Here is a 23,369-nt window from a genome sequence, read left to right on the forward strand (position 1 = left end):
TCTTCTCATTTTCTAGGTACGCCCTATTCTAACTTAGACAGAGCATGCTTCTTAGCGTAGCGTTTTTATAATCACTTCTAAATTATTGATTGAGAGCTTTGCTTGTCATTTTTGCATTCGTACGCCATGTTGCAAGCTTGACTATACTATATGCCCTGGAAATTCGAGAAAATTTCCATTATTAAAAGATTCCCGATTAGCGGGATTCAAACCCACCTGGCTAGGTTTGCTGCGAATTTGTTGCTCCAGCATTTTGGGCTTCCGAACTTGTGATCTTTGAGCTATTTAGAATGTTATGTTGATTAATAACATTTTTGAGTAATCACAAAATTACTTCTGCTCCGTAATGTTTTATAGCACTTGAGCCTGCACATAATCAGTTTATTATGGTAAGTTCTTGTAGAATTGAATGATTTTATTTATTTTTAATGAATGCTGCAAACTTTGCAAACTGAAAACAATGTTTTCCTTCTTAACAAACCTGATAATTTTAATTTAATTCTGGCTATTTCCATCGATTATTTTTCGATGGTGTTCAACCACCATTTTAAAAACTTGTTCAATTTTTTAGTTATTGGCGATTTAACATTGAATGGTTCTACCATAAACTTTGTGTTCTTTAACGAATAAAACGCGTTTTAACCACTGGACCACTAGACGTGTTTCAATAATTGATGTTTCGTTAAATGATTTAATAAAAATCTTATAGCCCATATATATCATATATCATGTGGGCCCAGATAGCCGTAGCGGTAAACGCGCAGCTATTCAGCAAGACCAAGTTGAGGGTCATGGGTTCGAATCCCACCGGTCGAGGATCTTTTCGGGTTGGAAATTTTCTCGACTTCCCAGGGCATAGAGTATCTTCGTACCTGCTACACGATATACACATGCAAAAATGGTCATTGGCATAGTACCCGAGCAAAGGCGGATAACTGGATGATATCAAAATGATAACATCTTTAATTATCACTGTTATCAATTTGATATTCTGTTATCAATGATAACCGAATGATAACAAAATTGGTTATCATTGTATCCGCGACAGACTTTATTGATAACAGGTTGATAACATAATATGTTATCACACATTTTTCCCATAACATTTTTACAAAGTGTGTGTTGATAAAAAAAGTTTACATTTCGTCATACAAAATTTCGTAAAATTATTTGAAGCGTAAGTTCAATCCAAAACACTCATTTCTCTAATTTTTTCTGAGATTTATGACCATAAAATTCAAAAAAATTTGATGTTGTGAATTTAGTTTTCAACTTGAACTCAGTGATAACTTAATTTATTATTACTTTGTTATTAGACAAACAAATTTGAGTTCTCATTTTTGTTATGTTGGCTGTTAATTCAGCCAAGATGATAACAAAATCAGTTATCAATTGATGATAACCAGGTAACAAGATTTATTATCATTTTGCTATTCATCTTTGCTCGGGTAAGCTCTCCGTTAGTAACTGTGGAAGTGCTCTTAAGAACACTAAGCTGAGAAGCAGGCTCTGTCCCAGTGGGGACGTTACGCCAGAAAGAAGAAGAAGTAATCATATAGCACAGTGGGACAAAAGTTCGAGTGGAGCAAGATTTAAGATTTCCAGCTCAATCAAAACTTAATGATATAAATGTTATGGTGCACCATGCTATTTTTATATCTGCTCAACTGTTATAGTTTTTCTGGAGATATTGATTATTCAAGATAAGTTGACCTTTTGCCCCACCTTACTCTCTCACCATCAATATTGAAGTCTTGTACATGACACTGCAGATGGTCTTAAAGTTAAGGTAGAAATACACGAATGTATAAGTTACATTTGTTACACGATTCGAAATCTTCCTTGAAACATACAGTGGCCGAAATTCCTATAAGCGCACACGCATTTTTCAACATTTGCGACTAGTTATTACATAAAACATTGACGATCTGTTACTAAAATGATATTTACTATATTTCCACTTGGTTGTATGAAAGACAGTCAAAATTAATAATTTTTCGATTTTGTGAAATAAAAATATCATTTTTTGGCCAGGAAATTCCTATAAGCGCACAGTGCCCAAGCTAACGCCATTTGTGTTTGCTCCACTCACACTACAAAAACTTGTCATTTTCTTTTGCTGCCGATGTAAACGGATGCGTGCGGAAAGTTTTGCGATTCGTGCACAGTGTTGTTTGTTGACAGTTTTCAAGATGCCGAAAGGAAAGTTCTTGGACGAAACGGAGCGAAGATTAATCCTTGAATTGAAGGATGTTGGCCAAAGTAACCGTGCAATCGTCAAGAGGATCGGTAGAGGAGAGACGGTCGTGCGAAATTTCCTGAAGAAAGGTGAGAATTACGGCATCCGGAAGAAAAACAAGGGCAACTCCAAGATCACCAACCGTGAGAGGAACCGAATTATCCAGCTTGGTGAAGCCGGGGAGCTGGATTCATCCGGTATTAAGAAGGAATTGGGTCTTTCCATCACAACAAGGCGAGTATCTCAAATACTACGTGGATCTGGACACATGGTGTACACGAAAAAGGCCAAAAAACCCAACCTTACTCCGAGGCATGTTCAGGCAAGACTGGATTTTGCCAGAAACCATATGTCTTGGAAGCGGGAATGGAACAACGTGATTTTTTCCGACGAGAAGAAGTTTAATCTTGATGGTCCTGACTGCTGCGCGTATTATTGGCACGATCTTCGGAAGGATCCGCAAGTGAAGCTGAGCAGAAATTTCGGTGGAGGAAGTTTGATGGTCTGGGCTGCATTTTCACGTAGAGGTAAAACCCCGATTGCAACAATTACTACCAGAATGAAGTCCGAAAACTATGTTGAGCTTCTGGACAGTGTTTTGATCCCATTTACGGAGGATGTGATGGAAAACGAATTTGTTTTTCAACAAGATAACGCTGCGATCCATGTCAGCAAGGCCTCCAAACAATGGTTTTTGGAGCGGGACATCCCAGTTATGGATTGGCCAGCGCGGAGTCCGGACCTAAACCCAATCGAAAATCTTTGGGGAATCCTCGCAAGACGGGTTTACAGTGGAGGACGGCAGTTCGGATCAGTTCGAGAGCTGGAAGCAGCTGTTAGAGAGGAGTGGCGTAAAATTCCTTTGACAATGCTGCAGAACCTCGTCGATTCAATGCCGAAACGAATTTATGAAACAATTCTGAAAAATGGTAAACAAACCAAGTACTAAAGTTGTTGTGTTCTTGTGATATGATTTTTTATGATCTGAAAATAAAGGTGCGCTTATAAGAATTTCCATACTCAAATCCCGTTTTTTCCTCTTCATTCCAAACTGTTTGAAAGAAAAGTCTTAGTAGTTGGTAGAAATATCATATTTTCCGAATACCTAAAAGCAGAGATGATTTATTGAAGTATTGGACTTTCATACTACATGTGCCGGTGAAAAATGGTCATGCGCTTATAGGAATTTCGGGCACTGTAGAATAAGATTAATTCTTTCGAATGGGACTGGTTGAGCTAGGATTTGACATCATCATGGAACGTGGGAAACATCGGTTAGGGAACTGGTTAACTTCATTTATTCCTTTCGACCAGCTTTGGACCACTGTGAACCGCAGAATTGTTTTTTTTTCCGTGCTTCGTAAATTAGGTGTTTAGATTTAATGGCATCCCGGTGCAAACACACACTCATTTTAGCTCAACGGAAGTGATTTTTATGACCCGTCTCTGACTGAAATAGCTTTAAATGTTTGGCATCCGACATGGCCATAAATTTTCGAGCATCAATCTCGGTTGTCGTATGCGGAGCTAAACTAGGAACACCCCTTTTCAGCTTCGGTGCCCATTTGGTATGCTGTCAGATTCAGCGTTCCATCAACCCGTTCCTTCAACCGCCTGGCACCAGAAGGGGGATCCAGGATTGGTGACCCAACAAAATGAGTACCAAGATGTAGTGTGGAATCATCATCATCATCTTCATCATCGTTGTTATCGAGTAGGGTAGAACCAGTTTCAGCCACATTTTAACTTAGGTTTTTCGCATTAGATTGAGTTCTACTAAACATCCATTTTCAACATAAAACGGAAAATGATCCACTAACCAACAATTAGCACTACGACCAAAACTGGTGCTTCCACCGTACGGAGAATCGTTGCGTTGTCATGTGTATTGGGGATCTAGACTGGTGATGCTGCCAGTCAGTCAGCCATTCAGTCAGTCAGCTAGTCTAGCGAGGGGAAATGCATACAGGAAACGAGTAACTTTATGATCCTATATGACAAGCGACATGAGACACTCTCGGAATATATGATAATAATATATTCATACCATGGGGTCCAACTCTCCTGGCTGGGTATTGAGCTTTGCGTCGGTGGATGTTGTGTGCCCTACGACATATATCTTAGTCGGATGGACGCAAAATGGGAAAGCAAATAGCGTCATGCATAATGATTTTAAATATTTAGATTTGAGGCGAGATGTGGATCGAGCAGTTTACGTAACTGTTTAAAATAGTCTTAGGTGAGTGGTTGACAGGCCGTATTTGGTTAGCAAAAAGGTAAAAAATTGAATGGTGTCAATTTGACAATCTTTGTTTTAATAATGAAGAAACATGATTGTATAAATTCATTCTAATCATTGAGTATTTTGAGGGTAAAAATTACCTAACTTCCTTTTTCGTTGATATTTATACCATAACCGTTTTCCCTCAAATTCCGAACAGTGACGGTTTAAAGAATTAATATTTTCTCCACTTTTATATGAGGACTTGGATCGTAGAATAGTGGAACATCCTGTGAAGAAATTTGAGTGGCAATCTTAAAAAATTGTCATAGAAAACAAATGTCAACAATTTGTCTCAAAACGATACTCTAGCATGCTTCGTATTTTTTTGGTTGCTGTAACAAAGTGTCTCGGGTAAATTGCAGCATGTGTGCTACTTAGGTACTCGAAGCAGTGGTGCTAATGCTCTAGCGTTTTTCTATAATAATCAGCTACCCTTCCTCAATATCAAACTTTAAGTTGAGAAAAATTGAAACCATGGATGTGATGTTAATTCAGTTAAATAATAATCTATGAGCAATATGTGTCTTACACTGGGAGGGAGGCACCGATACTACACACGAAATATAGAACAATGTTTGTTTGAACTGCAAGATAACTCCAACTTGCGAACAACAATCAAGGCATTCTTGGGGAAAATCGCTAGTTTTCTTTTGTTGTGTACTTTCGATTTTTCCTGACAAACATGGAAAAAGGGCCACAGTTTTCTATGCACTAAATATTAATCTTTATTGGAAAAAGTAAAACGATGCGTTTTTCAATGCTTTATATTCAATCCGATTGAAAGGTGCTCACGTGGCATTACATGCATTGTGTGCATGAATTGATTTTCATTCAATTTTTGTCACTTTTGATGAAATGCGAAAATGTGTTTTAAACAGTTACGCGCTTTTTTCATGTTAGTCCAATGTTTGAGATCTGGGCTCACAGTGACAGTTCGTGACAGCGGAATCCCGGCTCACTATGACGTACAGAAATTTTGTATTGGTTTCTCCCTCCCAGGTCTTACACAGTGTATTCTGTGCCTGAGCCTGTGGTCTTTGGCGTCTTTCAACAAATACTAATCTGACTTATCATTGCTGTTAATTTTCGATCATTGGTTGCAAAATGTTAACACTGTCTGGTTTGAGTCATGACCACAGTTAGATAATCTCAAATCAATCTTTAGAATGGTAACGAGAAATGTTTGTAGACTCATGGAAAATAGTACAGCGAAAGTGGCACTCGATCAAGAACCTTACTGCTCAAAATTTCACATGGTGAGTGGTTACAAGAGGCTGTTTTTTTTTTTCATGTCCCAGTGGGAACGTTAATGCCAAGAAGAAGAATATGAAGTTGAAAATACGAAACTTATTCGTACTGGTGGTCCCAAGCACCACTACCACCAAATATCCTCATGTATCAGATGTTATCTACCAATAAGAGTATTGGATTATTCCAAAATTGTTGTCAAAATGGGAGTTTGTCATAAATTTGGGAAATTTCTAGATCCTTTGATAAATGAACATTTTTCTAATAGAATTTCTCGAAGATTTTTCTTTAAATCATCTAATTTATTTCAAGTAATTCTTCCAGAGCGTCTTCGTAAATGTATTCAAGATTTACATAATTGGTTTCAAGTTGAGTTTCTATGGCGTTAATTTTGATTTAAGGTAGGAATATAATGATATTCTTGGCTACTTTCTGAATCATTGGGGACTTCAGAATATTTATTCAATTAAGGTCTAAGGTTAAAGGTCCAAGTTCAAAAGAATATCAATCAAAATGAGGCTATTGAAGAAAAGCCAACATTTTAAAAATGTTTCAGAATTGTGAATAAATCAACATTGTCATGAAAAGATATGCTAGCCAATATAGAAATGAAATAAGTAAGCCAAAAGGGATAGTGATTATGAGAAAATGCCCGGAGTACTTTTTTTGTTAATGTCAAATGCTTTTGAAAGAATTTTTGGAATGATATGAGAAATCCTTAAATAACTAGTGGTCCCGGCAAACTTCGTCTTGCCATCAAGTAGGCTGTTGAAAAAATGTCATGGAACCTCCCATACAAAATGACATATTAGTACTCTCCCACTTCACCAAGGAATTGAAGGGTTGAAGGACCACAACAGTGAAAGAATTGTGCAATTCGGTTGTCCCGTTCTCAAGCCATTTTAAGACATACAAACACCACTCAATTTTTATTTGTATAGATTTCTTGATAACTGCGGATGGATCAAAATTCTTAAATTTATTTTTTTAGACTACGTATTCAAATTTTCAGTTATTCGTCTACTAATATTCCATGAGAATCATGGAATCATGTTGAGATTTTTCGAGATTTACTTACTCTTTTAGTACCGTTCTGACTCATATTCCGAACACTTAAGGCCAACAGGGACTTCAAATGCATCTGATTGGCATAAATTAGCTGATATTTGTGTAAGTTTTAATTTCTTCGCATAGTATAACTGTTGACTGTTGGGTGTACCAATAATAATGTTGATTAAATTAGTTTTAGTAATGTTTTTACATAAAAGTATAAAACCACATTTTGATTCTAATGCCGAACACTGTGTTCATTCTGTCTCATATTCCGAACACCTTGATTCAAATTCCGAACAGCACTAATAAATCGTATTCAAATGAATAATTTGGCAAATAAATTGATCTGAGCTTGTTCCATGATTATTGTTGAGATTTTTTGAGATTTACTTACTCTTTTAGTAGTTTCTCTGAGAACTACGTATCTTGACCTCAACTGTCAGGTCTTCTTCAATGTCGTGTACTGGACTCTAAAATCAAGTCTAGTACCCGACACTGAAGACGGCCTCACAATTGAGGTGAATTTTCCATATGCCCTATCATTGCATTATTTTCCAAATCAAAATTAAGAGGCAGAATCAGTTGGTGGAAAAAGCGCTATATGATTGAGAGAGCTTCATTATGATGCTAAGGAAAGCTTCTGTCAAAATCTTGAGAAAGCTTCCATCAGAAAACATCAAACATTCCGTCCAAAGTTCAAGATAACTTTCTTCGGACGCTCAAGAAAGCTTCTATTATAAGAATGAAAAAGTTTTCGTTAGAAGCTTTCGTCAGTAGATTGAGAACACTTTTGAGAAAAGCATAATTTAGTTTCCGTCCTAAGCATGACAAATCTTCTGTCGGGAGCTTGGAAAATGCATTCATCAGAATTTGTTAAAAGCTTCCGTCGGAAGCTTCTATCAGATGCAATGTTAAAAACCTTACAAACATTTCCATCAGAAGCTTAAGACAACTGCCCTCATAAGTTTGTTGAAGCATTCGCCATAAGATTGAGGAAAAATCACTTGAAGCCTGACACAGCTTCCAGCAGAAGCTTAAAAAATATTGCATAAAATGCATGATGCTTTTCATCAATCAAAATATCGATAAAACCTCCTTCAGAAGCTTGACAATGCTTCCACCAGAAAATCGAAAAAGCTTCAACCAGAATTAAATTTAATTAAATATAAGCGTCAATTAAATTAGAAGCTTCCCAAGTAACACACATGTTATAATTGTGTATTATCAACTTATATATGACTAGTTTTGGTTATATATCAGTTGATAATACACAATTATAACATGTGTGTTGCTAGGGTTGACAAAGTTTTCGCCAGAAGCTTAAAAAGCTTCCGTCAGATATTTGATATAGCTTCTACAAAAGTTTGAAAAAGTTTCCGTGCTTCGTGAAAAGCATAAAAACACTCCATTAGAAGCTTGAAATAGATTCTATCAGAAGCTAGAAAAATCTTTTATCAGAACCATGATAAAATGTCTGTCAGAATCATTAAGTAAATACCGTCAGAAGCTTGAAAAACCTTTCGTCAGAAAAAAAAGCTGTAGAAGTTGTAAAACTTTTTCACTAGAAGGAAGACACAGCTTCCACCAGGAGCTTAAATAATATTGCGTGAAAAATATAATAAAGCTTTCATGAGAATCATGACAAAGTTTCCTTCAGAAGTTTGTCAATGCTTCTTTCAGAAGCTTAAAAAAGCATCAACCAGAAGCTTAAAAGCTGCCTTCAGATACTTGAGAATGCTTGACAAAGTTTCCGTGCTTCGTGAGAAGCATGAGAAAACTTCGTAAGATGTTTTAGAAAGATTCTATCAGAAACTTGAAAAAGCATTTATCAGAGCCATGATTAAGTGTCTGTTAGAAGCTTTAAAAAATGTCGCCAGAAGCTTGAGAAACTTTCCGTCAGAACTTTGATATTGTGTCCATTAGGAGCTTGGGAAAACTTCCACCAGAAGTTTGTAAAAGCTTTTGCTATAAGCTTGAGAAAGCTTTCATTATCAGTTAGACACAGTCTGCTACTAGCTCGAAAAAAAAATCCGTCAGAAGCTGAAACAGTTTTCATTAGAATCACGATAAAGTCACGAGACCTTCAGAAGCTTGACAATGCTTCCGCCTGAAGTTTGAAAAAGTTTTCGCCAGAAGCTTAAAAAGCTTTCGTCAGATATTTGAGAAAGCTTCTACCAAAAGCCTAACAAAGTTGCTGTGCTTAGTGAGAAGAATGAGAAAACTCCTCTGGAAGCTTGAGAAATTTTTTATCAGAAACTTGAAAAAGCTTATATTGGAACCTTGATAAAGTGTTCATCAGAAGCATGCAGAAATTTCCATTAAAAGCTTGAGAATTCGCACAGGTATCAGAAGGCTGGCTCCAAAGACACGTTCCCCACCAGTTGCCATCGCCATATTTGAGCCTATTTCATCATCTACCCGATGGGAGAGGAAAGGGAAGGGAAGGATGGGAGGAAATGGGAGGAACCAGAAGATCGAGTAAGCTGCCATCAGAAGCTTGAAAATATTGCGCAAAAAGCATAAGAAAGCTTCCATCAGAATTATGATAAAGTTTCCTTCAGGAGCTTGATAATGCTTCCGGAAAAAGCTTAAACAAGCTTTAACCAGAAGCTTAAAATGATATTTAGGAAAGCGTCTTGAGAAAACTTGAGTTTCCGTGCTTCATGAGAGAGTCATCAGAAAACTCTCCAGAAGCTTGAGGAATCTGAGAAACCTACCGCAAGAAGCTCAAGGAAACTTATCTAAAATTCTAAGAAAGCTTCCGTCACAAGCTTATGAAAGCTTCCGTCACAAGCTTAAGAAAGCTTACGCCAGAGGCATGGAAAAGCTTTTCATTCTTATGGGTAAGAGTTCCACAATCATTGATAAGAAGCATTCTAAGCGTCTGAGAAGAAGCATTCTGAGCTTTTGAGGAGAAGCATGCTAAGCTTCTGAGAAGAATTTTCCAAGCTTTATTGAATAATCTTACCATGCATATGAGAAGAATCTTCAAATGGATCTGAGAAGACGCTTTCCTTGGCTTTGAGATGAAACTTCCTATGCATCTGAGGAGAAGTTTCCCATGCTTCTGAAGAGAAGCATTAATGCTCCTGAAAACAACTCTTTCTGAAAGAAAGCTTTTAATCTTCTTACGAAAAGTTTCCAAGCTTCTGATAAATAGCGTCCATACTTCTGACGAGAAGCTTTTAAGCTTCTGACGGAAAGCTTTAAAACTTCTGACGAGAAGCTTCCAAGCTTCTGACGAGAAACTTCCAAGCTTCTGACGAGAAGCTTCCAAGCTTCTGACGAGAAGCTTCCAAGCTTCTGACGAGAAGCTTCCAAGCTTCTGACGAGAAGCTTCCAAGCTTCTGACGAGAAGCTTCCAAGCTTCTGACGAGAAGCTTCCAAGCTTCTGACGAGAAGCTTCCAAGCTTCTGACGAGAAGCTTCCAAGCTTCTGACGAGAAGCTTCCAAGCTTCTGACGAGAAGCTTCCAAGCTTCTGACGAGAAGCTTCCAAGCTTCTGACGAGAAGCTTCCAAGCTTCTGACGAGAAGCTTCCAAGCTTCTGACGAGAAGCTTCCAAGCTTCTGACGAGAAGCTTCCAAGCTTCTGACGAGAAGCTTCCAAGCTTCTGACGAGAAGCTTCCAAGCTTCCGACGAGAAGCTTCCAAGCTTCTGACGAGAAGCTTCCAAGCTTCCGACGAGAAGCTTCCAAGCTTCTGACGAGAAGCTTCCAAGCTTCTGACGAGAAGCTTCCAAGCTTCTGACGAGAAGCTTCCAAGCTTCTGACGAGAAGCTTCCAAGCTTCTGACGAGAAGCTTCCAAGCTTCTGACGAGAAGCTTCCAAGCTTCTGACGAGAAGCTTCCAAGCTTCTGACGAGAAGCTTCCAAGCTTCTGACGAGAAGCTTCCAAGCTTCTGACGAGAAGCTTCCAAGCTAAATTAGTGCTTCGAAAAGCCCCTGGATGAATTTTTGAAGGAATCGCTGGAGAAATTCTTTGAGCCATCCCTGGAGTAACCTCTAGAAAACATTCATGAAGAAATCCTTAAAGTAATCCCTAGATATTCCTGGATCATTTCGCTAGAAAACAATATTGTGACCCTAAGAGTGCCTCCAGGGATTGCACCAAGAATGTTTCCAGGAATTTCTCAGGGAACTCCTTTTGAAAAGCCCCTGGATAAATTCCTGAAGGAATCGCTGTAGAAATTCTTTGTGCCATCCCTGGAGGAACCTTTAGAAAAAATTAATGAAGCAATCCTTAGAGTAATATCTGGGAGAATCCCTTGCGGAATCCTTGTCTTATCCCTGGAAGATTCCGTGAAAAGTTCTAAGAAAAAAAATTCTTGAAGGAGTTTCTGGATGAATATCCGAGGAAATCTCTGGGGGAAGTCCTAAATAAATATTATATTCCATTGTTATTGCCATTTTTCTGGAGTACTTCTTGGAGAGATTCCTACTGGGTTGGATTTAATCTTTGAAGGAATCTATGGAGAGATTTCCAGGAAGAATCTCTGAGTTGAAAGATTACCTGGGTTAATTGCTAAAGGGATATTGAAAGAATTGCCTGAGTTAATTCCTTGAGGCATCTCAGGAGGAAGCCCTGGAGAAATCTCTGAAGAAATCCTTGAAGGTATCCCTGAAAGAATCACTGAGAAGGTTGTGTAAAAGGAATCCCTGCAGAGATATCTGGAAGAAACCATATAGGAATTTTCTTAGAGAAATCTAGGTAGAGATTTTTCCAATGTAATCCATGGAGAAATTCTTAGAGTATTTTCTGATGAAATTCCTGGAAAATGATTCTATGGTAAATCTTTGGATAAATTTGTAAAGTAATTTTTCAATGAATCCCCGGAAGAATTTTTAGAATGCCAGAACGAATCTTTGAAGAAATTTTTGAGGGAATCCATGGAATATCCAAGAAAATTTCTTGGAGTAACTCACGTACCGATTTTCTGAACGGTACTACTTAAGGAATTCTTGGAAGAATTCCACAAAAAAAAAATCGTGAAGTTATTTCTTGTAGAATCCCTAGAGAAACTTCTAGAGGAATCCCTGGAGCTTTGGCTGATGGAATTCCTGGAGTCCTGAAGAGGACTACCTGAGTTATCTCTGCATGTATTCCTGGTGGAATCCACACAGAAATTTCTGATGAAATATTTGGAGTAATCCTTGAAGAAATTATTCTAGTGCAACCTCTGCAAAATGAATTGGAGACATGTCTGCATGAATCTTTTTAGAGTTTTTTTCAAAATAAATCCTCAAAAAAGTCTCTGGAGGAATTTCTGAAAGAATAAAGACCTTCGGAAAGCTCTTGAATATTTTTTTTTAAATGGCTTACGGATGAATCTTAGAAGCGATTCTGAAATCTATTGATGAAGTAGATTTTTGTCTCCAAGCGTTTATTAATCCTAGGTGTGGTTCTAAATTGATGGGTCTCGAGACAATTGCTTATCGAACGAATTCTTTTGAAAGCTCTTGAGAGAACTTACACAGAAAAAATCCGTTCTCGTATCCGTGAACAGCAGACGTGAACTCGTCAACAAGCAAAAATACACCGTGAACTAGATCATGTATCTGTGACCAATGATGGTAGTTCACGGTGTATTTTTGACAGTTCACGTTTTCCAGAACGCTTTTTTGAGCGTGTAGGAATAAATTTCTTGAAGAGCTATAGACGAAATTTCCGAGCGATTCCAGGAATAATCGCTTATACATCTTCTAGAGGCATCCAATGTCTTACCGACTATATTTGTGGAATCTCTTTAAAAGAGCTATCAAATGTTTATTTGATTTTTCCCACCTGATAAGGAACGTTGCCAAAGAGAATTCATAACGTTCAAAACGGTGTGATATCTATATATAAATAAAAATGGAATGGTGTTTGTATGTCACGAAATGGCTTACAAACGGGTCAACGAATTTGAATGATTCTTTCTCAGTTTTGTTCGTCAAGGGTTCCGACGTGTTTGTGTGTTTAAAAATCCCAGGATATTCACCGGGAAAGTTGAAAAAAAGAGCGCGAACGAAACTGTCATTTTGTATAGGACGATCATAAGCGTTATTCAACAGCCTACTTGATGGCAAGACGAAGTTTGCCGGGACCACTAGTAACAATTAAATTGTTGTTGTGTGCATACAAGTAGCTCTGCAAATTGTGTATGGTTGTGTTGATTCATATCTGGAAATTAATCGATTCATGAAATAGATCGCAAAAGAGCATCGTATGACATCAATACTGAGGAAGAAGGATTTTGATGCTTGGGGCTTAGAGCTACAAGCTCACTCTTTCATTTTGTACTCACTATTCTCAAGAAAACCAAAACTTTCCATCTGATAGAATTGAATGTGTCTGATGCTAGCCTGCTCATACTTTCTTAAGTGATTACCCTCAGAAGTCTCTTCAAAACATATCTTATAATCATAGCGTAATAGTTTAATTTTATTATTTCTTCAATTATGTTCAACTAATGACCTCAATAACTAGCGTTCATTTGACTTCACATCAAAGTTTATGCTTCACATAGCTCCGTCGTCGTAAAAATCTCGTTAAAAGCTTTCCTCGGTCACCAGCCCTTTGCTTTGGGGATGATATCAGTTTTAAAATTGCCACTCACCACAACCTTTCAGTTTACTTTATGCTTCTTTATGAGTCTCCTCATGTCTCCATTCCTTAGTAACGTCTATCAGGAAGCGCAACACGAGCTGTGGTCGACTGCTCTTAAGTTGCATTTTTTTTCTACGCGTGGCCAACCGATGATGAGCCGGACTTGGATGAGCTTATGGAACCCGCTCTAGGGGTGAATGGGGGTATATGCACTGTAGGGGCAAAGCGCATCTTGATGATTTATCTTCACCTCTATTTCTTTAAGTTAAAAATGGTGCCTTCTTTAGCCGAATGGTTAGAGCCCTTGGCTACAAAGCAAAGTCATGTTGAAGATGTCTGGGTTTGATTCCCGGTCGGTTCAGGATCTTTCCGTAATGGAAATTTCCTTGACTTCTCCAGGCATCTTCGTACCTGCCACACGATATACGAAAGCGAAAACGGTAATTTGGGCAAAGAAAGCTCTCAGTTAATAACTGTGGAAGTGCGCATAAGTACACTAAGCTGAGAAGCAGGTTCTATCCCAGTGAGGACGTTAAATGCCAAAAAGTAGAAAAACTTAAAAATACTATGCAAATGGATGAAACGTTATATCGTTCACACCTTGAGAGTTTAAAAAAAATAATAAAGGGTGATGAAACAATCATATACAAAAGCGCGGTTCTGATGAAACTTTTCCGATTATTTCGATTGCAATTCACGCAGACATTGAATTTGAAAAAAAAAACATAATTTCCTAAAAATTTACTTTTATCAGGATAAACACCCTTGATCTTCATTTTGGCACATATTTCTTAGCTGATGCATTTTAGCCCCGGTCCTCCACACCGTTTCGTTGGAAATTGGTGGGTAGAGGAAACTTTTAGCTACAGCACAACGTGAGAGGCATAAAGTGCAGTCCAATTATCTGCGCTGGATTACGTCTTTGCTCGCAGGACAGCGATCTGGTGCAGCACTCGGACCAACGATGACAACGACGACAGCCACCAGATTACCTTCCTCCCACCCAAACACTCATGTCAAATGATGGGGCTCCTAATGCCTTCTTGCAAAATACTTCAGCTATGATGGTGACTTTTGCTCTGTAGTTTGAGGGTAAGACGAAAAAAAAATGCACGACCTCTTCTGGATTAAAAGGCTTATCGTTCACCGTTCACGTAAAGCCGAAAGGAATTTGCGCTTCTGCCAGTTTTTTTTTTAATGCTCTTATCATTTACGTAACAGAACTGTCACCAACAAAAATGGTCAGTGGCGTAGAGCTCACCGGTAGGGTCTTATGAAATTATTTTTTATTACCCCTCTACCGGCAGCTTCATTTTAACCTCTAAAAAATTTTCAATTCGCGATAGTTAAGTTAGTTAAGCATTAGGTGAAATCGCTCAAATTAATAGAAGTTTTTGTTTCGAAAATTGTTATTCAACAAAAATTTTGTAAACAATAGCTTGTGTTAAGCTTGAACGAGAACAATAGAAACTAAAAAAACGAAAAGCTTTAAATGAATCAGAAATTGGAATTGATAAAACTACTATTATTTTAAGCGATTGAATCTGGTACTAAAGGTGAAGATGCAAAGAAGCCACACCTTAAATTTTCAAGAGCACAAATCTAAAAAACCAGACAACCATTCTAGCTGAAAACATGATCGATTTTTTGAAATTTTGAAGCTTGGCTTCGATACATCTTCACATTAACTTTATAACAGGTGTATGGTGCAGAGCTGCTTTATCACTTCCATGATTCACATTGGCATGGGGTTTTTTCGTTCAAATTGTCTGAAGCTTTGCAATAATGTCGAATTTGACGGCTACGCAGTATTTCAAGGAACAAAACGAGGTTTATTACTTACCCATCGTTTCGGCACGTGGTTGGTGTCTTCTTCAGGGGGAACTGAGAGTTTATAAATGTACTAGTAATAATGTTTTTCATTACATAGTCTTGTCAGTACACCTTACATTAATTTTATCGTGTATGGTCTTAAGTTTTGTCTAAAATTTACAAGACAGTTACATCTTGTAGATTTATAGATGGTACATTCTGTCAGTGATGCATTTTGAACTGAACGCGAGCCAAAAGTGAACTGAACGCATTCCTTTTTTGAACGAGAACGCAGTAAACATTGAACTTTCGTGCAAAATTTTGTCAATGTTCAAGAACGCCCCGTTCACTTATAAATGCACACAAAAACCTAAAACACGAAAAAATACATCAAACTACCGTTTTGTCTCAAATTCCGAACAGACTCATATTCCGAACACTTGATTTTTGTATGGGGATTTGGTTGAAATGTTTCGCTGAAATATGTCACCAAATAACAAAAAAATGGCAGTCAATTGTAATTCAACTTTAACGTCTCCAATATAATTTATACCGTGGGAGTAGTGATGATCCTCTAGTTTGAGACCAGTAGAACAAACTCAGAACAATTTATTTGCGAAACAATTCGCTGGAATATGATTTATTCGTGCTGTTCGGAATTTGAATCAAGGTGTTCGGAATATGAGACAGAATAAACACAGTGTTCGGCATTTGAATCAAAATGTTGTTTCACACTTTTATGTAAAATCAATACTAAAACCAGTTAAATCAACATTTTTATTAGTACACCCAACAGCTAACAGTTAGACTTTGTGAAGAAATTAAAATTTATACAAATATCAGCTAATTTACGCCAATCAGATGCATTTGAAGTCACTGTTGGCCTTAAGTGTTCGGAATATGAGTCAAAACGGTATGTTGAATTCCTATCATTCCAAATTGAAGATACCATCGATATTTCCAAGCATACTTTGTTTGACTTTCGCATGGAAATTTGTCGTTATGAGCCTTGGGAACAATATTCTTTCCGCGTTCATTTTTCAGCTCTCATGGGTTCAATTTTTTGAACTGATCAATGTTCAAGCCTACTTGATCCCTCGTTCAAATATTTGAACTGAAACGCAAACTGAACGCGTTCAAATGCAACACTGCATTCTGTAAACTTATTTTAAACAGATTTAATATGTTGCAACATCGTAAACTTTTTTTTAAATCTTACGCTTGGATGAATTCTCTAAACTTATAGCGGCAAATTGGGCATTTTTTTGTTGGCCTTTTTATCTATGATTCAATGTTTATTGGTAGCAAAGATGCTATAGCGGAATAATTTATGTTTCATCTAATGTCTGCTGCTCTGTTTGTGTTCTCTTGGTTTATAAACTTAACGTACCCGACCTTCGACAAGGCATTTTCAAATAGCTGCCATTTCGCCAATTGCCATTCATTTTTTTTTTTTGAAACCACCCTCCGTTGACTTTAAAAAGGTACTAGTTATTTGTTATAAATGGACAATCCTGAATTCGAAACCATGCGTCCATGTAAAGCTGAAAGTACCCCATTGGGTATACTTCCACTCCTCCGGTAGCTGTTCTGTATCCCAGATCCTGGCTATCAATCGGTGCAGACAAGTGGCCAATGGATCCGGGCCCATTTTAATAAGTTCCGCTCCAATACCATCCTTTCCAGCTACTTTGGTGTTCTTGAGCTGTTTGAGAGCATCTTTAACTTCACCTATTGTGCGAGTTGGTACGTCTCCCTCATTCGCCGTACTGATGAAGCCATTCCTCCTGCTGCCTTGGTCTTCCTCCTCTGCGCCATTTAGGTGTTCATCGTAGTGCTGCTTTCATCTTTCAATCTTCTCACGTTCATCTGTCAAGATACCTTCATTCTTATTCCGGTAAATTTCGGCTCGTGGCACAAAGCCTTTGCGGGATGCAATGAGTTTCTAGTAGAACTTACGCGTTTCTTGAGAACGATACAGCTGCTCCATCCCTTCGCACTCCAACTCTTGCATGCGGCACTTTTTCCCGGAATAGATGGGTTTGCTGTCTTCGCTTCTGTTTGTATCGATCCACATTTTGACGGGTGCCTTGCTGCAGCATAATCTCCAGCGCAGCATTATTCTCGTCCAAAACCGTCTGACACTCCTTGTCGAACCAACCGTTCCGTCGATTTCCTTCCACGAACCCAAGGGCACCTTCCGCTGCGTTGTTTATGGCTGCTTTGAGACTACTCCAGCAGTCCTCAAGAGGGGCTTCGGTGAGCTCTCCCTCTTCCGGCAACGCTGCTTCAAGGCTTTGCGCGTAACCAGTTGCGACTTCGGGTAGTTTGAGTCGTTCCAGATTGTACCGTGGCGGGCGTCGGTACCGAATGTTGTTCACAACGGAAAGTCTTTGACGCACTTCAACCGTCACTAGGTAGTGGTTCGAATCGATGTTTGCGCCGCGATAGGTTCTGACGTCGATAATGTCCGAGAAGTGTCTTCCATCAATCAAAACGTGGTCGATTTGCGATTCAGCCTGTTAGGGTATACCGATACGGGAGGCTGTCAGTCTAAGGCCGTTTACGTTGTGAGCTGGTGAGCGCTGAACTTCCATATAATCGGTCTAAATTCCTCCTCCTGGCCAACCTGAGCGTGGAGATCTCCGATAACGATTTTGACATCATGGCTTGAGTCCTTATCGTCATCGTCACTTGCTAGGTGAGGGCTGTGCACGTTGATTAGGCTGATATTGAAGAAACGGTCTTTGATGCTCAACTTGCACATTCTGTTGTCGATTGGCCACCACCCCATCACGCGCCTTTGTATTTCGCTCATCACGATGAAAGCTGTGTCCAGCTCATGTTTGTTGCTGTAGCTCTGGTAGATGGTATAACCATCCCTATATGTATGTACCGTCGATCTTTTCCAGCCAACCTCCTGCAGCGCTATGATGTCGAACTTGCGAACCCTCAATAATTCGGAAAGAGTGCGGGTACTTCCCTAGAAATTGAGAGACTTACAGTTCCGTGATTCGAGTTTCCAATCGTTAGTCTGTTTTCGATGGAGATCAGAAACTACTTAGTAATTATCGGCACATATCCGTGTTACCGGATGCTACTAAACAAGGTACTCGAACAACTGCTCACCGAACGTCTTCTCGAGTTTTTGGATTCTAAATCTAACGCTAACGCTAACGCTAAATCATTCTTATATAACAAACAATACGGTTTTCGTAAAGGCTCCTGAACCCAAATAGCCCTGCTTCAACTAGTGGATGGGCTTTCTGATGATATTGATCGTCATAAGAACATTGCTGGTTGTCTGTTCTTGGATTTATCGAAGGCTTTTGATACGATCGACCACAGATTTCTTCTGAAAAAGCATGAGGCGTATGGAGTCCGGGGTCTTGCTAACAACTTGCTAAGGAATTACCTGCAGAATAGGAAAAAAGCTGCCATTGTTAATGGATGTCGAAGTAGTGAACTTAATATTGAAACTGGGGTACTCCAAGGAAGCAACCACGGACCGCTGTTATTACTTATTTATGTTAACGATCTGTATAACTTACGGCTCAACGGTGTTCCTAGACTATGCTGATGATACAGGCTGAGGATCTTTTAATTGTAAGTATTCACTTACAATAGAAAACAATATGCTAAAATTTTACGAAAACTAACACGCTTGGTTATGCGAATATCCCAGGAGCCTGACTACTTAGAAAGATGGCGTCTTCGGCAAAGTTGTTCCAAAAATTGGCAAATTGAAATCTATTATGGACGATGATTTTCTGTTATGAACAAAGACGATTTCCTTATACAAACAGCAATCATAAACTCTTAATCCGACATTGATAAGTGAAAAGAGGACAATTTCAACGTACTTGCGATCCTGCTATGAAAATCAGATGGCAAGATCTTTAAAAATAAACTGGAAAACTTTTTTCAAAAACATAACCATTTTAAGCCTTTTTGAAAATCAACAAAATGCTTGAAAAAGCTTCAGAGGTCACCAAAAACATTGAGAGAGAAAAAACTATTTCTGCAGTGATTCTTCTAGCGATTTTGCCAGGAGTTTCTGTCACAATTCCTCCGATGATTCGACCATTAAAATATTTATTGGAATTTATCCAGAGATTTCTTTCAGGATTTCTCAAAGAACAGAGGAATTATTCCAGAGATTACTTCTAGGACTCTTCTAGAGATTCCTCCAAAAAATTTTCAATTTGATTTGTCCTGATATTCCTTTAAAAATTCTTTCAGCCCTCCTCCAAGGATTCCTCTAGGAAAAACTCTATGGATTTTTGAAGATATGTCTTCAAGGCTTTGTCCAGATTTCACTACAATTTCTTCAGATATTTCTCCGGTGATTTCTTCAAACATTCTTCGGATAGTCTTCCCGAAATTTTTCAAGGAATTATTCCAGAGATATCCTTCAGAGATCACTTCAGAAGTTCTATCAGGAATTATTCCGGTGATGAATTCCTATAGGGATTTCTCAGGATTTTTCTTCAAGAGTTCTCCCAGGGATACCTCCATAAAAATTGCAACATGAATTATTCTAAGGATTTTTCCAGGTAGTCCTCCAATGATTCTTTCAGGAATTCCTTTCCTGAAAAAGTTTCATGAGAAATCCCTGGACAAGTTTCTGGAGGGATTCCTGGAGCAATCCCTGGTGGAACCTTTAGAAAAAATCTAGAGTAAGCCCTAGAAGAGTCTTTGATTGAATTCCTAGAAGAACCCCTGGAGCAATTACTGCTGGAGTCTATGGACTCCCGAGTAATTCCTGGAGAAATTCTTGAAGAAATCCCTGCTCCACCAAACATACTTTTCGGCTATGCATTATTTTTTTTTCTGATAATGAAGGTTTTTCATTTCATTTCATTTAAATAAATAGTTGATTCTCTACCAGCTCAGCCCTGGAACAATTTCTAGAGGAAACCATGAAAGGAATTTTCTGGAGAAATCCCTGAATAAAAATATGAAGAAATCTTTGGAAGTATCCCAGGAAAAGTCTCTGTAGAAGTTTTGCCTCAATTTGAGAGAAATCCTAGAAAAGAAAACCTATTGAGATTTTTCTGGAGAAATCCCTGATATAATGCTTGGAGGAATTTACGAAAAAATCTTTGAAGATTTAACAGGAAGTTTTTTTTATTAGAGATTTCCCTAATGAAATCCCTGAATAAATTATTAGGATAATTTTTTATGAAATTCCTGAAGGAAATCACTGGAGAATCTCTGGAGGACTTTTTGGAGGCCCAGATTAAATCCCTGGATGAATTCCTGTAGAACCCTTGGAGGATTATCTGGAGACTTCTTGGAGTAAGTGATGTAGCAATTTCCCAAGTGGTCTGGGAGGTTCTGGGAAAATTCTTGGAGGAAATGATTGAGCAATCTCTTCAGGAATTCGTGAATTGTAGAGCACCTGGAGAAATTCCTGATGGAATACCTAATAGAATCCCTGGAGCGATCCATGGACGAATCTCGAGAGTACTATTTGTATGTTTCCTTGAAGGATGTCATTCTGAAAAAATCCGTTTAAATATATCATGAGTAATCCTTGAAGAGACTGTTCTATTGTAGCTCCTGAAGGAATTCAGGGAGAAAGACTTAAACATATGTCAGCAAGAATCCTTGTAGTGATGTTCCTGGAGGAATCCTTGTAAAATTCTTTGGAAGATTTTCAAGAGGAATATCTGAAGGAATACCAGAGTATATTGCTTGAAAAATCCCTGGATAAATCTCCACAGAAATTGTGGAGTATTCCTGGGAGAATTTCTGAAACAAATCCTGGAGGAATGCTTAGAAAAATGCTGGCAGAATCCCAGTAATGATTTTTTTGGAGGAATCTAAGAAAAAATCACTCGATACATTGCTGCAGGAACTCCTTGAAAAATCTCTAAAGGATTCCCTTTATTTTTTTTTGCATTTATCTTTGGAGAAATCCCTTGTCGAATCCCAGAAGGAACTCTTGGAGGAATATCTGAAGGTATTCCTGGAGCCCTATCAAAACCGAAATGTCTCATGACAATCAAAAGTTTTTCTTGGAAAAATCTCTGAAAAACCCCTAGAAAAATTGTTGTAGGGATTTTTCGATTTGTAAAATTGCGATTGCTAGTTCAGCAGGTTCAGACCAAATTAATCGTAGAAGGATTTTTAGAAGAGGAATACAAGTAGGACTATCAGGGTATTGAATTGAGAAATATCCTGCAGAGCATTCATTAAATACAATTCTGTAGCTTGAATTGCTTCGCCAATTATTCCATGGAAGATGTTTTCATTGAAGTCACCAATGGTAAGATTTTTTTTGATTTATTATGGGTCAACCTGCAACTTGCTGTCCAGTGCATTGGAAAGGTTACAAGGCAGCTATGAAAGTACATTTCCCATGCTTTGTTTAAACATAAACACCCAAAGTTTCAAAATATCTGGTTTCAAATGACGAAAAACAGTTTTTGCGAATTTTATGAGTAATTAGGGTACATGTACTAATAGTGGAGGTACTAAGCACGATTGAACTTCATTTAACCGTCCAAATTCAAGAAGCGCAATTAACCCCTCTACCGGCAGCTTCATTTTTTACCGCAAAATAAATATTCAAATCGCTATAACTTTTTTGTTTTTCAATATTTTTGCACCATTTTTTCACAAGTTTTCAAACAACTCTTCTAGTTTAAGGATATATGTCAATATTAATTATTGGTGATCTGGTTTTAAAGATATTCCGATATTCCTTGGGGGACCGACATTTTCCATATAAAATGCCTTTGACGGCCTTTTGATCAATTTATCAAAAAAATAAAATGTGGGCTATATAATGCCAGGTAATAAGGAGCTTCTCTGAAAAAATCATACAAATCGGTTCAGTATTCTTGGAGAAATCTGAAAATTACGATATGATGTTTTTTGAAGTTTTTAAGATCTTTATTTGACCAGCGATGTTCCAGAAACCTAAATGGTCATTACTTAAAGACGGCTGCATCAAATTGCTTCATTTTTTTTCACAACATACTCTAATTTATGTATTGTTCCGAAGAGTGAATATCCGAATACAATTAAAATTTTGTAGCCTGAGAAATTAATGGGAGGTTCTAGTTACGGGTCGGTCCCCCAAGGAAATTTGGAATATCTTCAAAACCAGATGACCAATGATCAATATCGACACAGGTCCTTTAACTTGAAGAGTTTTATGAGAGCTTGTGAAAAAATGATGCAAAAATATTGAAAAACAAAAAAGTTTTAACGATTTGAATTTGAGTTTTGCTGTAAAAAATGAAGCTGCCGGTAGAGGGGTTAATGTACATGTTAATGTTGTAACGGGAAGTAACGACAATTGAACTAATGAGAAAAATGATTTCATCGCAGTATTCCACGGCATGTCAGTGATAAACAATACCTCCACTTTTGGCACTTTTGGTTCCTTTAGTTGCGGTATTTTTTAAACTTGTGTTCCTATAGTTGCGGCATCCGTTGTTTTCTTATGGGCTCCTCCACTATAGGAACACTTTACCGCAACTATTGGTACAAGCAAGGAAAGTTTTAGCAATTTACGTGATATTTCATCAGTTTTAAAGCAATTTGAATGCTCTTTTCAACTATTCCGTGTATCAACAAGCCAACACGTCGATTGGCAGTGCCGGTTCTGTGTATTAAAATCAGTGAAAACGGCACTACCGCAACTATAGGAACACCCACAACTAAGGGATCACTTACCCTATAGCAATTCCACCACATGCTTCGTTCAGTCGATACATACGATGTACGCAATAATTTGTATCTAATGTGAGGTTTCAAATTGGTTAATTAATTACTGTAATACTAAAAGCGATACTTTTAACGTACAGTATCATATTCCAAATACGCCCATGAGCCTGCCCTAATTCTTTCTTTCTTCCCATGTTTTTTTTCTTTCCAGTGGCCTACCTCAACTTGGGAACATCGTTGATAGCACTCGGCCGTTGCCAGGAAGCGGCGAGCGTTCTTCGGGAGGGCTCCAAGCTGGACGGAGTCGGTTTGCGCGATCGGGCAGCCCATGACAACGCCCGGATAAGTGCCCTACTGCAGCTCGGTAACCTGTACGCCGACCAGGGCAAGCTGCAGCGAGCCCTGGCTGTCTACCGGGAGGCGTTGCACATCCTGCCCGATCGCTACCCGCCGCAGGTGCGTCATA

General features: G+C 38.3%; 1 protein-coding gene across 1 annotated transcript in view; it reads left to right on the plus strand.

The window, feature by feature from the left end:
- The window catches only part of LOC5568626 (transmembrane and TPR repeat-containing protein CG4341), a 157,498-nt gene that overhangs the window by 56,677 nt on the left and 77,452 nt on the right, over positions 1–23,369 (plus strand). Inside the window, exon 3 of the mRNA XM_021839645.1 lies at positions 23,115–23,359. Within this exon, the coding sequence (XP_021695337.1) occupies positions 23,115–23,359 (245 nt within the window). The remainder of the gene's footprint in view (positions 1–23,114; positions 23,360–23,369) is intronic.

The sequence above is a fragment of the Aedes aegypti genome, chromosome 2 (assembly GCF_002204515.2).
Source record: "Aedes aegypti strain LVP_AGWG chromosome 2, AaegL5.0 Primary Assembly, whole genome shotgun sequence".
NCBI classification, from domain to species: Eukaryota; Metazoa; Arthropoda; class Insecta; order Diptera; family Culicidae; genus Aedes; species Aedes aegypti.